The sequence below is a fragment of the Balaenoptera borealis genome (assembly GCF_965194805.1).
Source record: "Balaenoptera borealis genome assembly, chromosome: 2".
Classification (NCBI taxonomy): Eukaryota; Metazoa; Chordata; class Mammalia; order Artiodactyla; family Balaenopteridae; genus Balaenoptera; species Balaenoptera borealis.
In genome coordinates, this window is record NC_138867.1 from 173,254,578 (window position 1) to 173,278,561 (window position 23,984).

The 23,984-nt window shown below is 50.8% G+C and overlaps 1 protein-coding gene across 3 annotated transcripts in view; it reads right to left on the reverse strand.

Moving 5' to 3' along the window:
* Positions 1-244: 244 nt before the first annotated feature.
* SLC27A1 (solute carrier family 27 member 1) overlaps positions 245-23,984 on the reverse strand; it is a 30,454-nt gene continuing 6,714 nt past the window's right edge. For 2 of the 3 annotated variants that reach the window (XM_082380148.1, XM_082380149.1), the window contains exons 3-13: positions 13,524-13,918; positions 13,236-13,397; positions 13,071-13,140; positions 12,211-12,302; positions 12,029-12,138; positions 5,196-5,405; positions 3,923-4,049; positions 3,696-3,833; positions 3,459-3,623; positions 2,909-3,055; positions 245-1,664 (exon numbers count right to left, since the gene is read on the reverse strand). In XM_082380148.1, the coding sequence (XP_082236274.1) occupies positions 1,507-1,664; positions 2,909-3,055; positions 3,459-3,623; positions 3,696-3,833; positions 3,923-4,049; positions 5,196-5,405; positions 12,029-12,138; positions 12,211-12,302; positions 13,071-13,140; positions 13,236-13,397; positions 13,524-13,918 (1,774 nt within the window). In that variant the 3' untranslated portion in view covers positions 245-1,506. The remainder of the gene's footprint in view (positions 1,665-2,908; positions 3,056-3,458; positions 3,624-3,695; positions 3,834-3,922; positions 4,050-5,195; positions 5,406-12,028; positions 12,139-12,210; positions 12,303-13,070; positions 13,141-13,235; positions 13,398-13,523; positions 13,919-23,984) is intronic. The other variant, XM_082380150.1, reaches the window with a different exon arrangement.

Below are 23,984 nucleotides of genomic sequence, written 5' to 3' on the forward strand. Positions count from 1 at the left end.
ACGGGGCTCCGGGAGGACCCAGAGGCTGCAGGGAGGTGGCGAGAACGCTAACCCCTGTGCCCACCCCCCGCCCCCATCCCCAGACCCCTGAAGCCTTGCAGGTGGAGAAGAGGCAACCGGAGCTGTAAGCAAAGGCTGAGTGTGTTTTCCTCATGTCTGATGACTGTGTGTTCCCCGGGGAGGGGCCTGAAACACACAGGGTTCTGGGCCACGTGGGGACAAATGGTGAGTGACTGAGCTCCCATCAGGCACCAGACACTCCGCAGGTTTATTTCTTAAATTCAGCTAGGAAACAAAATCTCAGTGCTTAGAAAGGCCCATGCAAAACAGCATGGGGTCACCTGCTACTGGCCTTGCTGTTCTAGGTGCGGGACGGTGCTGCCGGAGGGAGGGACAGAGGGGCAGTTTGGGTGGCGGGCCCCAACGATGGCTGTCCGGGATGGGCCACTGACGAAGCTGATGGGGATGTCCGAGCCATCCTGGCAGGGTTGTCTCGGGATGTCACCAACCCAGGGTCCAAGCTGTCACTAGCAAGGCTAGCGGGACATTCAACAGGCTGGAACGCCTGAGGCCCAAGAGACCATCTCAGATGCCACCCCTGGCCCGGAGGCTTCCCCCAACCCCACTGCTTCCACTCCCATGGGTCCCTCCAGCAGCCACACCAGGTAGGATCCCCAAGAGGCCTCTGCCAGGGTGAGCCTCTGAGCAGTGGGCCACCCAGAGCCATCTTCAGGGCCCCTCCAGCAGAAGCTCCGTGCAGACGCCTGAACAGGGACGTCTGGGCAGGGGAAACATCCAAGTGGTCACAGTCAGTTCCACAAGTTTCTGGGGTATCAGGAAGGGCAGGCAAGGCAAGGGAGACCCACCAGGGACAGGAAGGGCAAAAGGCAATTGGCCCGGCCAGGGAGAGACTTCCTGCTGACCTGCATCCCTGGCCGAGGCCCCCCTGCCCCCGGGCTGGCCAGGCGGACCACCCCCGGCTCCTCAGTTCAGCAAGGAGAGTGGAGGGCCTGCCTGGAGCTCATGCAGGGCTACAACGTCCTGGAATCCAGCAGCCTAGGGAGGTCTGGGCTGGGTGGGCCTTGTTAAGGCACAGCTGAGAGGGAGGCGGAGAGGCCCCACTCGGGTTTACCACCCAGTGGGGAGGACCCGCGGAGGCCCCCAGGGCAGCTGGGCCTCCGCACAGACCCCAGCTCCCAGGAAATGTCTGTTCTACTTTCGGCAGGAAGAGGGCAGGGGAGGAAAGATGGAGGAGAGCGGTGAGGGCAGTCAGGGACAGCAGGGAGGCCGAGAAGCAGGGAGCAGAGACAGACACACACACACAGACACAGGAGTGGAGGACAGGCAGGGGGCAACCAGACGGGGAGAGGAGGAGGGTGAAGGCGGGAAATACAGGCTCCTCCCGGGATCCAGTTTCTCTGCCCCCAGGACAGGGCAGGGCTGTCTGGCTCAAGCCCCTCTTGCTTGCTGGGCCTGGTGCAGTCTCTGGTGGGCCGAGGAACAGCGTCAGAGGGAGAAGGCGCCTGAACAGATGCGGGTGTAGACACCCTGATCCAGAGGCAGGTAGTGGCCCTGCTTCAGGTCCAGGAAGAAGAGCCGGTCTGAGGTCTGGCGTGGGTCGAAGCCCTCGTGCTGCAGCCTCGTCTTCTGAATCTTGAAGGTGCCTGTGGGGATGGGGGTGGAAGTGGGGGGGGGGATGGGGACTCGGCAGGGGGATTCCAGGAATCCCCCCCCTCAACTCGCCATCCTGTCCTGCACCTCCAGGCCTCTGAAGAGGCCTCTGCTAGGAACATTCTTCCCCATTTTGCCTGCCTGACTCCCCCCTGGCCTTTGGATCTCAGCTTCATGCCCTCTCCTCCAGGGAGGCCTCCCTAACCACCCTCATCATGGCCTGAAACTCTGTGTACCCCCTGCCTGGTCACGTGCCGACACCCCACAAGACCAAGAAGGTGACAGGGCTGGGTCTGTCACACAGTAGGTCAGGGGTCAGCAACTTATAGGCCCACGGCCCACCCCACGGGCCAGATTCGGCCCACCATACGAGGAAGCCACGCCCATTCACGTACACACTGTTTACTATTGCTTTTGCCCTACAGCTGCAGAGCTGAATTATTGCTGCAGAAGCTGTGGCCCGCAACTGAAAATATTTACTATCTGGGACTTTAAGGAAAAGTTTGCACTCCCTGCGGTAGACTATTAAAGAAGGGTTTTGTGAAAGACAGGGTTAGGGTTGGTAGAAAAAGATAGAGGGAGAATCCCTGTGTGCTCTAGAGTTGGGAAGGTTTTTTTTCTTTTCAAATGAAACTTCAAAAGCACAAACCTGTGTGCATTGGTGGCAGAGTGGTGAGCATAGCTGCCTTCCAAAAGCACAAACCACAAAATTGAAAACGCAGAGGTGGTAGTGGTGGTGGTGTTTAAGTTTGTATCAAAATTAGAGGCTTCTTTTCAATAAAGGGCACCATGGACAGAGTTAACAGATTCCAAAACAGAAGAGATTTAGAAGGTCTGAAACCGCTAAGGAATTAACATCTAGACTATTATGGGAAATTCCCGTAAATCACAAAGAAAGATGAGGCAATACAAAGACGGGTCAAAGATACGAAGAAGGGTGATTTACAGCAGAGGAAACCTCAGAGGTGTGAGATGATTTGCTCAAACTTCCTAGTCATCAGACAAAATGCTGAATATGAAGAAATGCACCAAATACTGCAGGATGCCCAGTGGGAGAGGGAGTGAGAAATGGAAAGAAATAAGTATGTAAATAAAACAAGAAAAGGGCTTAGCCCACAGTGCTGGCTGGCCATGAACCATTATGTCGGACCTGGCACAGGGACTGAACCAGGACAAATAAGTAAATGACTGAGGAACTAACAGACAGATGGATACACGGAGAGACAGGGGGCCGCACCTGTGGTGTCCACCTGGGGCAGGAGGCGCAGGAAGATGGGCCGTGCGTAGGGCGCCAGCACCTTCTGCAGCTCCTGGTACAGGGCATTGGGGCTCAGCTGGCCGTGGGGGTCCGCAATGGCCGCCATGCCTGCTTTGCCCTCCACCCCTGGAGACAGAGGTTTGGCTGAGACCACCACCCTTCCCCCCTCCATGGGACCAGATCCACCCTCCAACGGTGGCCCCTGGCTTCTGATCTCCAGGCCCTTCCACCTGGAATAATGCTTGCCAAAGCAGCAAACATTTTATGGAGCTCCTGCTGCACTCCTTGTAGCCCTGAGCCACAGCTGATTTCATGAGCCCATTTTCTGGATGAGGAAACTGAGGCTCAACATCAGGCACGAGGAGAGATTCCAGATCCAGGCCGCCACCCTGTCGGGTGCAGTTGTCCAGGTTGTGCACTGCTTTAGCTCCTGCCTACAAGGGTACCTGTACCTCCAAGCTCCTCCTGGCTGGGCTCCTCTGGGGCTGCTCCCAGGACCCTAGAACCACCCCCAGAGCCCCCAGCTTGCCTGGCACGGCCACCCCGTACACGGCCACATCTGTCTGGCCCAGCAGGCGACTCAGCACGCCCTCCACCTCAGTGGTGGAGACGTTCTCCCCACGCCAGCGGAAGGTGTCCCCGCTGCGGTCCCGGAAGTACATATAGCCCAGATCATCCATCACCAGCACGTCACCTGGCAGAGAGGAGAGGGGGAGGTAAGACGGTGACCTGCCATCCCTACAGCCAGCCCCCAGGGTCTGCACACCTGAGAGGTAGGCGCTGTCACCCTTGCGGAAGACGCTGTGGGCGATCTTCCTGCTCGTGGCACTCTCGCTGATGTAGCCATCGAAGCGACGCAGCGGGTCCTGCTGGTTGATCTGGCCCACGAGGAGGCCGGGCTCCCCTGGGGAGGAGGCAGCGCTCAGGCTGTGCTGGGTGGGCAGGAGGTGGGGGGCCCCAGCTCCCCGGGGGACTGGGCGGGACCCTGCTCACCGGCCTGGCATGGGATGCAGAGGCCCTGGGCATCCCGCAGTAGTTCCATGGTGTCCTCATTGACCTTCACCAGGCGGATGGGGTACACATTGGGCAGGATGCGGCTGTTGAAGCCACAGGAGCCGACCTGGGATGCGGCCAGCCGAGTCAACGAGGAGCCCCAGGGTGACACGGTGTCCTCCCCCCACACACACACCTTGCCTCTCCTGCCCCAGGGCCTGGAATTAGCGCTCCTAGTGTCACCCAACTCTGTGACCTTGGTTGATCTGAAAGAGGGGGGTATTAAGTGCAGCATCCTGCCAGGAATCATGCCCCGTCTCTCACCTTCCCAGCCTCCCTTGCAGTCATGTGAGGAGACCTGCCAGCTGGCCGCCACTTCCTGGTCCTTAAAACTTTCCAGGCTGGCAGGAAGTGGATGCCCAAAGTGATCCTGAAGCCACGTAGGGACGCTGGCAGAGCTTCTGCCCGCTGCCCACTGCATGTCACCCTGCCTGGCTCAGTTCTATGAGCAGGAAGGCCTAATGGGTTTCTGCCGCTGCACACGGTTGGGTATGTTTGTTACAGCGGCAACCTCTGCTGGTACAGCCACAGTGTGCTCTGGGGCTGTCCATTCAACAGATGTGCGTGGTGGGGACTGTGCCTTGTCCTCAGGTGCTGGGGACCCAGCAGCGAGAGACAGAAAGAACCCCTACCCCCTAGGGCGCTTTATTATTCTTCTCATTCTCTGTTCCCGACTTTGGATGGGAAGGGCTTGATAAGGGAGAAGGAGGGTCCTGAGAGGGCAGAGTGGAGATAATAATTGTTAATCATAAAAGCATCTGTTTGCAGAGTGCCTGCTGCATGGGGAAGGGATGCTGTGCTCAGCTCATGATGTTGGGTGATTAGAACAAACCTAGTAAGTTGTTAACCCCATTTACAGATAAGGAGACAAAGACCCAAGGAGTCTGAGTGACTTGCCCAGTAGGAGGAGATCAGCACCCCATTCCTGGCCCTGGATCCCCCAGAGCCCTGCTCTCCCCTGCCACCTCCACTGCTACAAATTGAGGCTCAGAAAGGCTGAGGCGCTTGCCCAGGGCAACACAGTCACGCTGTGAACTTGAACTCAGGGGCGACAGTCACATGACTGGGCAAGCCAGAAGAAAGCAGCCGAGTGCCCTGGCCGAGCTGCCCACCACAATCCAGGCTGTTCTTTGGGGACACGGGGCCGGCGACGCATAGGTAGCAGCGACCCCTGAACCCCGAGACCTGCCCGGGCCGCCCCGCCCGCGCCCACCTTCCCGTCCATGTTGGCGATGCTGCAGTTGCACTCGGTGGCTCCGTAGAACTCGCCGACCTGGCGCACGCCGAAGCGCTCCGTGAACTCCTCCCAGATGGCTGGCCGCAGCCCGTTGCCCACCGCCAGGCGCACGCGGTGCCGCCCTTCCGCCTCGCTCACCGGCTGTTTCAGCAGGTAGCGGCAGATCTCCCCGATGTACTGGACCACCTAGGTGGGTGGGAAGCGAGCAGTGGGCGCCTGCGCTGGAGCAGAGAGGAGCCGGCTGGGGGCGGAGGCTGCCGCGGGCCAGAGACCCCCAGACCCAGCGACCTCCCCCACTCCAACCTGGGCACTAGGAACAAAACGGCCTTAAAGTTGATAATAGCAAGGAAACAGACCAGGCCTATCCATTCCCTCAATCCCCAACGCGCCTTCCATCTGAGTGGATGCATCGCGTCCCCCATGCCCCTCCAGCGGTCCCTCTATCCCCTCCGCTGCTTTCTGGGGACACCACGTGTGGTGCACGCAGGCAGGAAGGTGAGCCGTGGCGTTGACACTCCACAGGGCAACCCTCAGCCCAGAGGCGATGTGCTCTACACTGTCCCCCAGAGCCCCAACCATCTGAGCTCAGGGTGCCCACAGTCCTGATCCTGGGGTGGGACCACTCTCAGGTGCATGCTCTTCGCTGCCTCCCTGAAGTCACAGCAGGGACCCAGCCCCAGTTGCTCATGGAGTCATCTACTCACTGCCCCCGCCCCCGCACCGCCGCCAGGGCTCCTTCTCTCCCTGTCTTGTGGCGCCACTCCCTGGGGTCAAGTCCCAGATACCCCAGGTGCCCTTGAGTCCTCATCTCCAGGATGGCTTCTTAATGATACCCTCCCCATTTTACAGATGGAGAAACTGAGGTTCACAGACAGTAAGTAACCACCAAGGCTGATAATGTGGTAAAATTTGATATGTATCTGGGCATCCTGGCTCCAGAGTCTCAATGAAGCAGTTACATGTTCAGAATTAACCACCATGGCAATCAGTACAGCTTCAAAGTACTCACCAGATGAAGTACAAAATTCGACCCGTGATCAATTCCATCTGGCCCTGCCGCCCTCACTGCCCCCTCTCCTTCTAACTCCTATGCTCACTCGGCTCTGCCACGTGGGTCTCCTCCTCAGGGCCTTTGCACATACTGTGCCCTCTGCCTAGAACACTCTTCCCCCAGATGCACCTGGGTCCTCAGGTCTCGGCTCAAATGTCACCGTGACTGAGAGGTATTCCTTGAGCAGGACTTGATAAGTATCTGATAAATACAAGCGCACTGAGCACTCACTACCAGCCAAGCAGAGAGCTCATCTGTTTAATCTTCCTGAGACCCCATGTTGGAGAGAAAGGCACTGAGACCCAGAGAGGGGACACAGGTGGCCCAAGATCACCAGCTGCTGACCAGGAAGCAAGTCCTGGGCAAGGTAAGATCAGAGACCATGATGGTTTCTCTCCCTCTGCCCCCAGGCTCCCTCATGTGCCTTGGGTGTGGCCCAGCCCACCCCATCTCCAGGACAGAACAAGTCATACAGCTTGGCCAATCAGTCCAGTCCATCCCCAGACACTGATTGGTTCAAGGATAAGCATGTGACCACAGCTAAGCCAATGAGAATCAGCCCTGAGACTTTTAAGGGACTGGTGGGAAGACAGGCTCTTTCTCAACTAGAACTGCAGGGAACACTCCTGGAGAAGCAGGGGTGGGGAGGAAGCCACCCACTAAGGAAAGAAGAAAACAAGAGGAAGAGGAAAACAAGAAATAGAGAAAGAGAGAGAGAGAGAGAGAGAGGCCCTCCTTGATCAAGGTGTGCCTGAAACTGTCCACCATGTGGCCTCCTCAGTTCCATAAGCTAATAAATCTCTTTCCTCAAGAAAGCCAGAATTTAGGTTAGGGCTGGGTTCAGGGTTTTGGTTTTACCTGTCAACTGACAAAGTCCTGCCTAAATACATAGCTGCCCTCCAGACCATCACAGGTAGACGCAGCCACACTCTGAGCAGCTCTCAGCTGTCCTCTTCAGAAACCAGGCTGGGGAAGGGACAACACAGCCACAGTTGAGGCAGCTGAAGGTTTCAATGACCCTGTGGCCCTGAGGCCACATCTACATACTGAGAGCCAAACAGCTGATCTTTACTCTGGCCTGGGCCCTCGGACAGACCCAGGGCTGAAGGGAAGACAACTCAGGTCAGCTCAGAGAGGCAGACACCAGGTGCCCCAGCCGAGACCTCCAGCCTGCAGGGCAGCACCTGGACAGACGCTGGCAGCGAATTGTCAACCTGGGACCCCCACTACAACTCCCGAGTCAGGGTGACCTCGTACACCAAATGTACACACCCAAGTGGGTATGGGGAGACACAGGAACTATACACCCATGGATGGATGATGGGTTGACTTACCTATCGCCTGCCCATCTGCTTTATGCGCTAAGAAAGGCGAGTGCTAGATTACAGCCTGCCGCCTCCCAGGAGGATGGCTGGGCAGTTGATCTGGGCCATGCCCACTGCTGCAAATAAAACAGCCACACAGTTTCCGCCATCCTACAGCCAGCCACAAGATGGGATTTCTAAACCCAAACGCATGCTCTTAAGTCCTTTTGGCATCCTTGTTAAACTTGACCTTTGAGGATTCCATCCTCTACTCCTTAAAGAGCCCCTCAGTGCCTTCTCTTGGTCACAGAAATACCCCTTCAAGGAAACAGAATGGAATTTCAGGGGCCCGGAGACAGTGAACAAAGCCCAATGCAACACAGCATGTCAAAGACAAAGAGAGGGACCGCCAGACACCACAGGACTCCCGGTGGAGGGCATGACACCACCCACAGGGAACCCTTGCCAAAAAAGTAGAACTGGAAGCAATCAAATATCTAGATCAGTGGTTCTCAACCACAGTCAAGACACCTAACAATGTCTGGACACGTTTTTAATTATCAGTTGGGAGGTGGGGTGCTAGTGGCATCCAGTGATTTTAGGCCAGAAATGCTGTTAAATAACCTACAGTGCACAGGACAGCCCTCACCACAGAGAATGATGCAGCTCCAAATATCCACACTGCTGTGGTTGAGAGATGCTGTGCTTCCACTATGGAGAACAGTATAGAGATTCCTCAAAAAACTAAAAATAGAGTTACCATATAATCCTGCAATCCAACTCCTGGGCACATATCTGGACAAAACTCTAACTTGAAAAGATACGTGCACCCCTATGTTCATAGCAGCACGATTTACAGTAGCCAAAACATGGAAGCAACCTAAATGTCCACTGACAGAGGAATGGATAAAGAAGATGTGGTACATACATATACAATGGAATATTACTCAGCCATAAAAAAGAATGAAATAATGCCATTTACAGCAACATGGACTGACCTAGAGATTATCATATAAAATGAAGTAAGTCAAACAGAGAAAGACAAATATCATATGATATTACTTCTATGTGGAATCTTTAAAAATGATAGAAATGAACTTGTTTATGAAACATAAATAGACTCACAGACATAGAAAACAAACTTAAGGTTACCAAAGGGGATGGGTGGGACAGATAAATTAGGAGTCTGGGATTAACATATACACACTACTATATGTAAAACAGATAAACAACAGGACCTACTGTATAGCACAGGGAACTATATTCAATATCTTGTAATAATCTATAATGGAAAATGGAAAATAATCTGAAAAAGAATATATATATATATAATGTTTATATATATAACTGAATCACTTTGCTGTATACCTGAAACTAACACAACATTGTATAAATTAACTATATGTCAATTTTAAAAAGTAGTTAAAAAAACAAAAAAAAACAAAAAAAAAACGCTATGCTTGACCCTACTCCCAGGGTACAGGAAGTGGCCAGGGAGAGAGAAGCATGTCAAAGGACCTCCCAGCAATACCCAGACTGGGAAAACACTACAGGCCAAACTTCATTTCTTCAGTAAATAAATTACAAGGAGGGGTGGGAGGAGAATGAGGGAGAGACAAGGGGCACCTACAGATGAAAGGATTCTTATAAGAAACATCAACTAGTTGCAATGTGTGGGTCTTACCTAAAAACTGATTTTTTAAAAAATACAGAAACAAAAAAACCCCATATTTTGACATGGTAAAACACTGGGGATCAGGCCATTGTCCGGATTCCTGATAATTGAGAAATCACTGGCACTTTTTGGCTGTGATAATGATACTGAGGTATGTGTTCGTGGGGGTTTTTTCCTTCTTTTTTACTCTTTCTTTTATTGGGGTAAAATACACACAGTATAAAATTTACCATCTTAGCCATTTCTTTTCCATCTTAGCCATTTTTAAGTGTACAGTTCAGTGTATTAAATACATTCACATTGTTGAGCAGCCATCACCACTATCCATCCCCATAAATTTTTTTTTTTTTTTTTGGTCACACCACGTGATTTCTGAGATTTTAGTTCCCTGACCAGGGATAGAACCCGGTCCCTCAGCAGTGAGAGTGCCGGGTCCTAACCACTGGACTGCCAGGGAATTCCCCCCCAAAAATATTTTTACCTTGTAAGTCTGAAACTCTATACCCAGTAAACACTAACTCCCCATTCCCCCCTCCCCTGGCCTTGGCAAGTACCATCCTACTTCCTATGATTTTAGCTACTGTGAGTACCTAATATAAGTGGAATCATGCAGTATTTGTCTTTTTGTGATTGGCTTATTTCATTCAGCATAATGTCCTCGACGTTCATCCATGTTGTAGCCTGTGTCAGAACTTCCTTCCTTTTTAAGGCTGAATAATATTCCACTGTAGGGATGAACCACATTTTGCTTATCCATTCATTCTGCTGATGGACACTTGGATTGCTTCCATGTTTTATTTATTGTGAATAATCTGCTATGAACATGGGTGTACAAATATCTCTTTGAGACACTGCTTTCAAATCTTTTGTTTCATTTTTTTTTAATTAATTAATTTATTTATTTTTGGCTGCGTTGGGTGTTCGTTGCTGTGTGTGAGCTTTCTCTAGTTGCGGCGGGCCGGAGCTACTCTTTGTTGCAGTGCATGGGCTCCTCATTGCGGTGTCTTCTCTTGTTGTGGAGCATGGGCCCTAGGCGTGCGGGCTTCAGTAGTTGTGGCATGAGGGTTCACTAGCTGTGGCTCCCGGGCTCTAGAGTGCAGGCTCAGTAGTTGTGGTGCACGGGCTTAGTTGCTCCGTGGCACGTGGCATCTTCCCGGACCAGGGATCGAACCCGAGTGCCCTGCATTGGCAGGCGGATTCTTAACCACTGCGCCACCAGGGAAGTCCCAAATCTTTTGTTTTAAAAACAGCCCTCACCAGACACAAAAGGCCACACAGAGATCCCATTTATAAGAAATGTTCAGAACAGGCAAACCCATAGAGACAGAAAGCAGATTCATGGTTGTGCCAGGGGCTGGGGGAAGGGGAATGGGGAATGACTGCCAGTGGGGACAGCATGTCCTTTTGGGGGTGATGGAAATGTTCTGGAACTACATAGAGGTGGTGACTGTACAACACCGTAAGTGGACTAAGCGCCACTGAAGTGTCCACTTTAAAATAGCTAATCTTGGGGACTTCCCTGGCGATCCAGTGGTTAAGACTCCGCCCTTCCACTGCAGGAGGCACGGGTTCCATCCCCGGTTGGGGAACTAAGATCCCGCATGCCGTGAGGCGTGGCCAAAAAATAAATAAATAAATAAATAAAACTAAAAAGTTCAAAAATTAAAAAAAAAAAAAAAAAGCTAACGTGAATTTCACCTCAATTGAAAAAAAAAAGACCAATCCTCATCTTTCAGGTTTTACTGACATATCTATGCAGGAAACACGCTGCTATCTGGGGCTGCTTCACAACAACCCAGAAGGAGGGATGTGCTGGGGGCGTGGAGGGGGCAGGATAGGGTATCTGATGTCCTTTGGAGCCGAGTGATGGATACCTGGGAATCCCCTAAACTTTTCTGTCCACATTTATGTATATTTGCAACTCTCAATAGTTAATAAATGGACTGTCTTTATTTTCAAGATTCAGATTAGCAGTTTTCCCCAGACCACCCCCCACCACCCCAAGCAGAACATAAAATCCTCAAAAGCACAGCAGGGCAGAGTCATCGCCCTGAGGGATCCCCCAGGATGCCCAGCCCAGAGCCCCCACCCTGGCCAGCTGTGTGATCTGGGCAAGTGGCTGAACGTCTCTGGGTCCCACCTCTTCAAGGTTCAGCACCTGCCAATTTGCCAGTCCCTGGACACACCCCCTTCTCTCCCCTCCTCACTCCTTCTTCCACCTGGAGGAAGGTACTAGGCACCTGTATTTCCACCCCCATCACAGCACTGAAATCCTTGGCCTGCTCTCCTCTCACTGTGGAGGGGAGAGGAGAGGAAGGAACTTGTCTTAACCCCTACCTGCTCTGCAGCATAGTGGATGCCCTCCACCTCTGCTTCATGCTTATCCCACCGGGAAGCCCTGGGCTTTGTGGCCTTAACCAGCCCAGCGAGGTGACTGCACCCATTTCCCTACAGCCACCAGCAGGGAAGACCTTCGGGGCACAGGGAGTAGGGAAGGCAGCATCTTAAGGATCTCAGGCAGTCTGTGTCCAATCCCAGCTGCATTAAAAGCCTCAGTTTCTCCACTTGCAAAATGGGTATGAGGCCTTTGCCCGCTCCCAAGCAGCTATGAGGGTCCAATGAGTTTACATGTTCAAGGTTTAGCCTCGGGCTGGGCCTTGAGCGAAGCACTGACTGCCCCCTCCCAGCCCCACCGAGTCCCTGGGAGGCAGCCATTCAGAGCCATATACTTGGAAGGGTGGGAGGAGGGCTGGAGGTGCGAGAGGGGGCGGGGCCTGACCGTGCAGTTGTACTTGATGCAGTCATCCCAGAAGCGGCTGGCTGAAAACTTCTTGCGGAGGACCACGGTCAGCCCGTAGATGAGACACTGACCCACGCCAATGATGTTCCCTGCAGAGAGTGGGCTCGATGAGGGGTCCCCAATCCCCCGCCCCCTCCCCCATCCAAGCTTCCCTGTGGTACCTGCCGAGTGGTACAGGGGCAGACAGTCGTAGAGCACATCTGCCGTCTGCATGCTGTAGGAGTGGTGGGCAAATGCCGCTATGCGGTAGTACCTGCAGGGGCAGGGAGTGCAGGGGCTGGGACCCACACCCACGAAAAAAGCATGGAGTTGGGGGAGCGAGCTGCATACTGAGGCAGAGCCAGCCCAGCTCATAGGGGCCTTATAGGCTGGCAGAAGAGGAACATGCAACAAATAAAGAAAACGGTGCTTGCTGCCACGAGGGATATAATAGAGCAAAGGGACAGAGAGAGGCTGAAGGGGACAAAGCCAGGGAGGGTGGGGTAACCTGCCTGGGGAGGTGACACATGAGTTAAGGTCCGGCAAGAAGGAGCTGTAGGGTGAGCTAGGGAAGGGCACCCAGGTGAAGCACAGAGTATATGCAAAGGTCCTGAGGCCAGAAGGAGTCTGGCAGGTTTGAGGAAGTGTGAGGGGTTGAGGAGGGAGGGAGCGAGTGAGAGGTGGAGAGGAGGAAAATGGCATCAGAGAAGTGGTGGGTGCCGCACAACACGAATACGGCTTTTATTCTGAGGGCCAAGGAGGGTACAGGGAGGTTTGGCATAGAGGAGGTCTGATTTAGGATTTTAAACCTTATTATGGTCGCTGATGAGAAGGGGACTGTTGGGGGCAGGAGTGGGGACAGGAGGAGACTGAGGAGGGGCAGAGGGCAGCATGGTGTCCTGAGATGGGCTGTGGGTTTTACCCAGTTGGGATCAAGATGCCCACAAGACCCCAACAGGAGCTGGAGGTCGGGGGGATCAGGCCGTAGAGAGGACCTGGAGTGGCTCTCCTGCGCTGGGGGCAATGCCCACGGGCCCCTCACCTGCTGTGTACGACGATGGCAGCCTTGGGCAGCCCCGTGGTCCCTGACGTGTAGATGTAGAGGAGTCGATCTAAGAGAGATGTGGGTGTTGGGGACCGGAGGCTGGCATGAGGGGGACGAGGGGACTGGGTGGGCATCGGCAGAGGGGATCCCACCTGGACTCACCATCCATGCCCTTGCCAGGGGGCTGGGCCAGGGGGGCTGTGGAGGCCTCCTTCAGCAGCGGGTCCAGGAGCTGGGTGTCCGGCACGAAACCCTCGGGCCCCAAGTCTCCAGAACAGAACTTGACCAGGCTCTTGCCCAGCTGTCCACTCACCTCGGCCACCACTGCGGCCCAAAACATATGTCACGGTCAAGGATGGGCAGGTCCCCTCCCAGGCCCGGGGAAGCACCATCTCCCTGCCCTGGGCGGCCCCAGGCCCCCACCGAGATGCTGCCCACACCCGGCCTCACCCGCTGCCAGCTCCCGTCCGAAGACCAGGGCCTTGGCGCCCGAGGTGCCCAGGCAGAAGACCAGGGGCTCCCGCCGCAGGTTAACGTTGAGCAGCGCGGCCTCCATGCCCGCCTTGGCCAGACCCAGCCACAGCCCCACAAACTCAGGCCGGCCCTCCAGGAAGATGGCCACCACGTCGCCTGGCGTGTAGCCCAGCTGGCAGAATAGGTTGGCCACGGCATTGGAGTAGGCGTCCAGCTGCGCGAAGGTCCAGCACGCGCCGCTGCCCGCGTCCACCAGCGCCAGGTGCTCAGGCTGCCGCCGTACCACCTCCTGGAAGATCTGCGGGATGGTGTGGTGGGCGCGCTGGTGCCACCGCAGCTCCAGGCGCACGCGCATCAGCACGATGAGGCCGCTGGGAGGGGGGACGAGGGGACGGTGTCACTGAGTGTCCTGCCCAGCTTCCAGGAGACCACCCCAAGCCTCAGCATCCCCCCGTGGAGAAAGCGGAGGAAAAGGTCCCTGTATTCCCAACGGTGGCAAGTGTTCAATGAGAACCCTTGGGTTGCTGGGTCTCTTGGAGAAACTAAGGGCAAAGGGCCATTTACCAGTCAGCCCAGAAGTAGGCGGATTCTCACAGCTGGCCAGGCCATGCAGTGTAAATCAGAGTCACCCTGTCCTCCTCCACCACAGCCTGCTTGGTGACCCTGAGGGAGCCAGGCCCAGTCCTTTCCTTGTTTTTCTCTCCTGGGGCAGCCCAAGTGCCCCATGCTGACCCCCCACTGCCTCCAGCTTGGACTCCTCATGCCCCGCCTGCCTCAACTGGGCCCTGGGGTCCACCCCCTGAGCTGGGGGGCCGTTCCACTCCCAAGTTACTCAATAGCACTAGGCACAGATGGCTGAGCCATCCAGCACGTGTGCCCCCACCCAGGGGAGGAGGTGCCTCTGCCCCAGGTGAGGCCAGAGACGGGCTAGCGAGAGGCCCTGAGGGCAGGTGTCTTGTTCCTCTGTCACCACCTGCTAGTAGAGACAAGGGGATCAGAGGCCCCAGGGGAAGACAGAACCCCCGTAGAAGGAGCCAGGTTCCTGAATGACCCTGTGGAGATGAGCAGCCATCACTGATGATGCCAGGCTGTCAGATGAGTGAGACATGAACTTGTTTCTGTTGTTTTAAGCAAACAGAAATGGCTTTAGATCACAGAACCAAGAAAGCTAGAATTTCTCAGTGCAGGAGCTCAAGAAACAAGTGGTCTTCTGGCTTTACTTGGCTCCCTGCCCTGCCACCTGACTCTGAGAGGTAACTTTGTGCTGGGTTAAGCCACTGTCAAGTGGGGACCTGTTTGTTACAGCAGCTTGCTCTGCCCTGACTGAGACAGGCAGTCCTCACTCTGCCCCCAGGAAGGTTACCCGGGGGTGGTTCCCCAAATCCTAAATGAACACTTAGAACGGGTGCATTTTATTATATGTAAATTACACCTCAAAAACAACCCATGAAGACAGAGCAGATTGGTGGTTACTAGGAGCTGGGGGAGGGGGAATGGGGAGTAACTGCTAATGGGGACAGGGTTTCCTTTTGGGGTGATGGAAATGTTCTGGAGCTAGATAGAGCTGATGGTTGCACAACACTGTGAATGTACTCAATGTCGCTAATGGTAAATTTTATATTATATGCGTTTTACTACCACAAAAATGAATGAATGAATGAAACTCATGAAGACTGTCTGTGGCAAGGTTAAAAACAGGAGTCCTTACCTTCCAGATATACACCCTGGAAAACTAACAGATAGAAAGATGTGCCACTGACATTCAGACAGAGGAGGAAGTGGGTGGAGGTGAGGAAACAATCATATGAAGATCACGGAAGCTGGGGGATGGGCACATGGGTTTATTACATTATTCTCTCTACTTCTATAAGCTTGAAATTTTCCATAGTAAAATGTTTTTAACACAGATTTTTAAAAAATAAAATAAAAAAATAAATTTTAAAAATAAAAAAATTTTAAATAAAAATTTAAAAATTAAATTAAAATTTGTAATTTAAAAAATTTTTAAATAAAAAATTTTTTTATTTTAAAAATTAAAATTTTTTAATTAAAAAATTTTTATTTTTTTGGCCACGCCATGCAGCTTGCAGGATCTTAGCTCCCTGACCAGGGATTGGAATGGGCCCCCTGCAGTGGAAGTGTGGAGTCCTAACTACTGGACCGCCCAGGGAATTCCCTAAATTTTAAAAAATTTTTTAAAAAATCAAAAATTAAAAAAATTTTTTTAAAATAATGTTTTAACCCTCCAAAGGCTCCCACTGTTTTTTCAATCAAATGACTTCCCTGTGGCCTGTGAGGCCCAGCACGGCCCAGCTGCATGCATCTGGCCACCTCCTCACCCTCCATTGCCCCAGCTTGCTCTTGCCTCCTTCCCTGATCTTCAGCAGGGCAGAGGTTCCTGCCCAAGGGCCTTCGCCCAGCTCCCACTGCCTGGAATACTCTGCCCCAGGCCCCTCATCTCGGCTCCTTCTCATCCTTCACCTCTCAGCTCCAATGACACCTGCTCAGAGGGGTCCTCCCAGCCCTGCCCAGCTTGGATCAGTATGGCTATTTTAAAATATCCCTGCAAACCCTTTGACAGTCCTCCCTTCGAAAGGTGGGTTCTATTTCCCATCCGCTTGAGTATGGGCAGACTGAGGGGCTTGCTTCTAAGGAAGAGAATGTAGCAGAAGTGATGCTATGTGACTTCCGAGCCCAGGGCACAAAGTCAGCACACCTTCTTCCCAGCACGCAGGAGCCCTCATGCCCTCTCGCTTTCCCTCTCTCTCAGGACACTGGCCCTGAGAACCCAGCACTGAGCTGTAAGGAAGCCTAGACATAGGAGATGATAATGATCATTTTTTAAGCCCCTAGTTTCAGGGGTAATTTGTTACACAGCCATAGGTAACTGATACATTCCCAGCACCCACACCCCCCCACCACCATCGTTTTATTCCTTCAAAGTGATCATCACAATCTAAAACTGCCATCTTCCTTTGTGGGTTTCCTGAATTCTTTGTCTTTTTCCATGAGAGCAGGCACCCTGTCTATCTGTCTATTGTGTGCAGGGCTGTAGTCCCAGCACTAGAAACAGGGCCTAGAATGTAAGGACGATGCTGGTGTCCCACAGGCTGGCTCAAATGCAGCCCAGTCTCTTCTGCCTGTGTGACTGCAGCTGTTGAAGAGTGTCTCCAAAAATTCATGTACACCCAGAACCTCAGCCTATGACCTTATTTGGAAACAGGGCCTTTGCAGATATAATTAAGGTAAGTATGAGATGAGGTCATCCTGATTGCCTAGGTGGGCCCTAAATCCAATAACAGGTATCTCTACAAGAAGAGAGAGGGACTTCCCTGGTGGTCCAGTGGTTAAGACACTGCACTTCCACTGCAGGGGTTGTGGGTTCAACAACCCTCAGTTGTGGGGAACTGAGATCCCGCATGCTGCGCGGTACAGCCAAAAAGTGAAAAAAAAAAGGAGAGAGAACACAGAGACACAAGGGAGAAGGCTCTGAGGAGACAGAGGCAGAGACTGGAGTGATGCAGCCACAAGCCAAGCCAAGGACGCCTGGACTCCCCAGAAGCTGATTCTGGGCTTCTGGTCTCCAGAACTCTGAGACAACAAAATCCTTTTGTTTTAAGCTACCAAGATTGTGGTAATTTGTTACGGCAGCCCCAGGACACTCATACAGTGGGCACGGGTGGGTACATCCCTCTCTGGGCCTCCTGGTTAATGGGGACAATAAGATCCCATGCCTTCCAGGTCATTATGGGATAAAAGAGATGGATGGAGACTTCTAAGGACAGGGCCTGGCGTGTCCTACATTCTCAATAAACTCTGTTGCTATCCTCTCCCCAGGGAGGTATGCACTGTCAGTATGAAAACAGAATTGAATTAGCATTTTATCTGCCCAGCAACTTGACTCATACCTACCCTGTAAGGAAGAAAGAGGAACAAGCAAGTTCCAAGAGGGGGGGGCCAGCCCAGGAAGTCCCCTGGGGGTAATGGTCCAGGAGAGGAGGCAGGACATGATCTGAGGGCCTCGTGCAAACACTTATTCCTCAAGTGTCTGTCCCGGAGCTGTGAGCCCCAGCAGAGCCCAGAGGAAAGAAAAAGTGCCCTGGAGTCAACGGCCTTGGTTCAGATCCTCCTCTACCACTTACCAGCTATGGCACCTGGGCAGACCCTGCCCTCTCTGGGCCTCAGTTTCCTTACTTGGAATATCAGGAGACTGAACATAACAAGCTCCAAGGTGTTCTCCAGCTCAGCAAAGTGTAGGTACTGCCATTGTCCTATTTACAAAGAGGAAGCAGGGTCCAGAACAGCAGTGCATCTGTAAATGGGGGAACAGTGCAATTCTCGGCCTAATACCTGTCAAATGTATTAAGTGCCTAACCAAGAAGAAGGGTTGAAAAAGAGGGATTCATTGTTACTCTGCCCAGGAGGGTCGGGTCCTGCCTCTGGGCTTTGCACCTGCTGTTCCCTCTGCCTGGAGCACTCTTCCGTCCCCCAGGTCTTTGCATGGTTGGCTCCTTCTCATCTGACCACCTGTGCTAGGTGCCCCACACCTACCGCCCTGGCTGCAGTAGTCATGCACTATCCTTGCCTCTCCCCCACGTGCTGTATTCTTCTTGTCACTTTTTGATGTTTAAATTATTTCCTCATTTCCTTCTCGAGCATCCTTCTCCCTCATTAGGCTGTGGGCTCCATAGGACAGGAAAAGCATCATCTGGTGCGTTCATGGCATGTCGTGGTGACCATGGCATCCCCGAAGCCCAGACAGGGTGTGGGGCACAGGAGGTCCTCAAGGATGGGTAGAACAAATGACTTTCCCCAGTGCAGACTAGCTGGAATCTGGTTATCTCACAAGCACGGCCAAGACCCCACCGTCACAAGCCTGAAGCAGTGCAGTCACCTCCCTCTGGTCTCCCGCCTCCACCCTGAGCCAGGCCCCATTCTCTGTGTAGTGGGGTGAATGGTGGCCCCAAAAAGATACATCCGAGTCCTGATCCTCCAAACTTGTGAATGAGCCCTTATGTGGAAAAAGGGTCTTTGCAGATGTAATTAAGTTGAGGATCTTCAGATGAGATCATCCTGGATTTAGGATGGGCCCTAAATCCAATGACAAGTGTCCTTCTAAGAGACAGAAGAGGAGACACAGACATAGAGAAGAAGGCCATCCGAAGACGGAGGCAGAGATTGGACTGAGTGATGCAACCACAAGCCAAGGAACTGCCAAGGATTGCTAGAAGCCACCAGAAGCTAGGAGAGAGGCATGGAACAGATTCTCCCTCGGAGCCTCCAGAAGGAACCAACCCTGCCCACACCTTGATTTCAGACTTCAGGCCTCTACAACTACGGCAGAATAAATTTCTGTTGTTTTAAGTCCCCCAGTTTGTGCTACATTGTTATGACAGCCACAAGAAACTAACACACTCTGCTTCATCTCCACCATTGTCTATCTTCCTTACCGCTCTCACCCCAGTGCCCCATTCAAGGGGGCAGAGGGGGTGTGTCTCCATTCCCCCTGTCTGGGAACAAGTGCATTTCCTGCCTGGCTGCCCCAAACCCTCCTCACCAAGCCACCCTCTTCCTCCATGCAGGCCAGCCTGGCTGTGCTGCTTCCCTGCTCAGAACATTTCCCTGGGAACATAAGACTGTCTTCTGCTCTGTGTTCAAAGCTCTGGAAATCTGGCTCTAACTCCAACACTGCCCAACTCATAGACCTCCCGCCATCACAATAGCCCCTTTCACACCCCCTGCAACATGGGGCCTGGTAATCCCATGTTCACTTTCTTCTATCAGCATGTGATGGCTGGGGCCACAGCAGCCAATATGAGACCATGAGGGTAACTAACTGGAGACGCCAAGCCTTTGAAGCAAGGATGCCAGAGCAGAAAGGCAGAAGGAACTTGGGCCAATGATAACATGCTGAACACAAACTGATCAACCTGAAGCCACCTCATGTCCCAATACCCCATTGCACATGGCTATAAATGTGCTTTACTGTTGATGCCACTTCTAGTTGGGATTCCCACTACTTGCAGCTGAAGCCTCCTCATGGAGAACACCTCCCCAGAGGAGCTGATCCACAAGTGCAGCACACCTCCACAAACAAAGTACCACCACATGCTGGACATCATGACAGGAATGGGGACACACAGGTGACCAAGGTAGGCGTGATCCCTGCCGCTATGGGTTTACAGTCAATAATCAAGGAGAAAACAAACAAAAACAATGACAGTTTTATACGTTTCCTAAGAAAAAAGCAACAGGATGATGTGATCAAGCACGACCAGGACAGACTTCACCCATGGGGCAGGGGAGCCTTGTCTGAGGAAGCAACATTTGCACTGAACTTTGAAGGATGAGAAGGAGCCAGCCATGGGTAAAGCTCGAGGGGAAGTATTCCAGGTGGAGGGCACCACGAGTGCAAAGACCTGGAGGCAGGAAGGAGAGTGGCAGGTTTAAAAGAGAGCAAAGGCCAGCGGGAGGAGAGGAGTGAGTAAAGCAGAGAGTAGGAGGAGACGGCCCAAGGTCAGGAATGTCTCTCCACGGCTCTGAATCGCTCCATCAACGGGTATACTGATTTTGACACATTAAAGTCACACGGGGGAAACGACGGCGCATTGTTCATTTGTAGCTTCCAGTGAGCAGAAGATGGGAAAGAATCCAAACATCCTGCAGTAAGCGAGGGGTTAGATGAACAATGGCTCGAGCTGAAGCTTACAACAGAAGGCTGTGCACAAGAATGGTGTCCCCAATGCAAGGGATGAGGAAGGACCCTACAGGTAAATGGGAAAAGTTACTGCTGACCTTGTGGCAAAGATGGCAGATTGAGCACTCAGACACTGACTGTTCACGGTGCCTCCCAAAACGGCTAGTAAAAGGACTTAAGTGTGAACTCACAAGGACTGGGAAAATGGAAGTGGAGACCAAATCACCCCACTTTGGGAAGCTGGGCAGCAGCACATGAGAGGTGGGGGCCCCAGGAGGAGGGGGAAAGCAGAATCCTGGGCTGCAGTGGAGGATTGATGGAAATCTGTTTAAGAAGGCCCCTCTGTGAAATAAATGTCATGGGGATGTAATGTACAACATGGTGACTATAGTCAATAACACCTCATTGCATATTTGAAAGTTGCTAAGAGAGTAGATCTTAAAAGTTCTCCTCACAAGAAAAAAATTTTTGTAACTATGTATCGTGATGGATGTTAACTAGACTTACAGTGGTGATCATTTCACAATATACCAGTATCCCTTACTTTTCAAAAATTCACTTTAATGCCGCTTCTCTTTTGTGAAAGACCAAAATTAGTACCTGTTTTTGCTAACCGAAAGAAATCCAAAGAGGATTTTCGTTTTTACAATAAAAGGCAAAAAGTAAAAATAGTGTTCGGTGTTTGTTCTGCAGGGAGCTGTTATAGGGGCAGCGCGCACCCAAAGCAGTGAGAGAGGCACTGCCGAGCTCCTTCCCTGGGAACTACACTCAGGATCCCAGCATCAAGCTGCCATAGCTCTGAACTGTGTCTGTGAGCATCTGAACTTTATCTCAATTTATTTTGTGCACCCGTTAGCAAGATGCATCCTAAGGTAATTGCTTCTTCCTTTTACACCATTTAGGCTTATGAAAGGTTTCAGAGGAATGCTCTATTTTCGGGTAGCATGAGAAACCTTTATGCAAATAGCAAATCATTATGTTGCCCGCCTGAAACTAATAAGAGTGTTATATGTCAGTATCTCAATTGAAAAAAAAAAAAAAGTGGCCACCCAGGAGAAGATTGAAAGTCCATCCACAGGAGGGTTTCTGGGTGGGGCACCTCCCTGCAAATGGGTGTTAAGTGAATGTTTACCTGCCAGATGCCAAGCCTCCAGCCCTCTTCCCCGCTGTGTTCCTGGGATGCTGCTGGTGGGGCCTGTGCCCAGGCCTGGAGGAAAGACCCAAAGACACTGCACTGGACTTTCCCCAAAGCACCACCTGGCCAGGTGACCCCATCATGAAGCTCAGTTGACAAGACCCCCTCAGCCCCTACACACATCCATGCTGAGAGCTTCTAATTGGCTTTACAGCCAAGGACTACCAGACTCCTGGGGATTTCCTCTAATAGGGATGATGGAGACTAAAATAAACAAAGAAGAAAATCTTTGAGGAAAAAGAGATTGTGCAAAGAGAAAAAAACTAATAAAGTCATTAATATCCTTGAAAATGTAAGAAGATATATTGCATCCATGAAACAAGAATAGGATGCTATATAAAAGCTTTCAGGGAATGAAAAAAAAAAGATCCTGGAAAATTTAAATGTGAGGGCACAAAGAATGTACAACATACACATGAACCCTAATGAAAAATATGGGGCTTAGTTAATAATCATGTATCAACAATGACTCATCAACTGTAACAAGCATACTACACTAATAAGAGATATTAAAAACAGGGGAAACTGCAGGGGAGAGTAAGGGGGTATATGGGAACTCTCTGTACTTTCTGCTTAATTTCTGTAAACCTAAAACTGATAATAAAAAATGAAGTCTATATAAAAAAGAAAAAACAAAATTAAAAAATCAATTAAAATAGTCTATTAATTTGAACAAAGAATAATCATAATAAAAAATTTTAAATGTGAGGGCATAAGTTAACCATTAATAGAAGGACTGAAAGATATATTTGAAGAAATATCATAGAAAGTAGGATAAAAAGACAGAGACGGAAAATAAAAAAGATAAAAAGATAGCTGATTCACTTTGTTATAAAGCAGAAACTAACACATTATTGTAAAGCAATTATACACCAATAAATATGTTAAGAAAAAAAAAGATATGAAAATTATAGAACCAGTCCAGAAGATCCAACATCATATTCATTCAATAAATGTTATCAAGCTAGACACTGTTCCAGGCACTCAATAATAGGAGTTCGAAGAAGAACAAAGGAAATAAAGGTGAGGAAATCACCAATGATAACACCAAGAAAACTTCCTTGACCTGAAACCCACCAACAGATCATACAATGGATGGAAATAACCCACCATCTTGAAAAGATCCCACAAGCTTCCAGAAAGAAAAAAAAAAAAGTCACTGCAAAGGATCAGGAATCAGAGAGTTTTAGTCTTCTCAACAATAACCATGATGTGAGAAGAAAATAAGAAATGCCTTCAATTTTGAAGGAAAATAATATCCAACCTAGAAATCTATACCCAGACCATCAGTCAAGTGTGAGTGTGGAAATAAAGATATTTTCATACATGGAGGGTCTCAAAAAATTAAATTTCTATACATGATTTCTCCCAAAGCTAATGAAGATGTGTTCCAACTAATTAAAGGAGTAAACCAAGGAAGAGGACTATCAGGGACCCAGGAAATAGGGTATCCAACCCAAGATAGAAGTGATGCTAATCCTCAGGAAGATGGGTAGGAGCAAGCCTGGTGTGATGGCTGCCCACCAGGTAGAGAGAGCAACTAGACCAGCCTGGACAGATTGGAGGCTAAAAGAGAGACTTCTCCAAAAACGTGAAACTGAAAACCCACCTGATGCTATAAACATTAGAGGAGAGATAGACAAATATTGTGGAGTCTGGCTTTGAAGTAGAGATAAATACATAGAAAACTAACCAATACGAAGGCAATCAATAACTCCAGACAAAAATACATAAAGTTGTTTAACTCATATTATAAACAAGCATGCTTTTGGCAGTCTATTTAATGCCACATTTTTTGGTGTTTTTGTGCTTTTTGTTGTTGATTTTGCTGTTTAAAATGGGCCCCAGGCATAATGCTGAAATGCTGTCTAGTGTTCCTAAGTACAAGAAGGCTGTGATGTGCCTTATAGAGAAGATACACATATTAGATAAGTTTTGTTCAGGCATGAGTTATAATGTTGCTGGCAGTGAGTTCAATAGTAATGAATCAACAATATATATTAAATGATGTGTCTTTAAACAGAATACACACAAAACAAGATTATGTATTGACTGGTTGATGAAAATCTTGTGATCAGAGGCTTGCAAGAACCTAACCCTGTATTTTCCCTAGGAACAATGGTTCAGTATTTGCTAATTCAATGTTCGCAGCAACTTTGTAGAACAAAACTATCACAGGGAATTCCCTGGTGGTCCAGTGGTTAGGACTCTGTGCTTTCACTGCCGAGGGTGCGGGTTCAATCTCTGGTGGGGGAACTAAGATCCCGCAAGCCTTGCAGCATTTCCAAAAAAAAAAAAAGAAGAAGAAGAAGAAGAAAACTACCACAAATAATGAGAATCAACTGTAATAATATTGGGACAATGAAGGGATGGAAGAACATGTGTGTCTGTGTACATATGAGGGTGGGTATGTATACACCATGCACAGGGACAGAAAGAGAGTGAGGACAGGGGGATAAAGGGATGCCAAATCCTCATCTTCCATGGAGTGAGATGACAGATCAAGCCTTAAAGTGAAAAAATGCAGATTTGTCACATAAGCCAT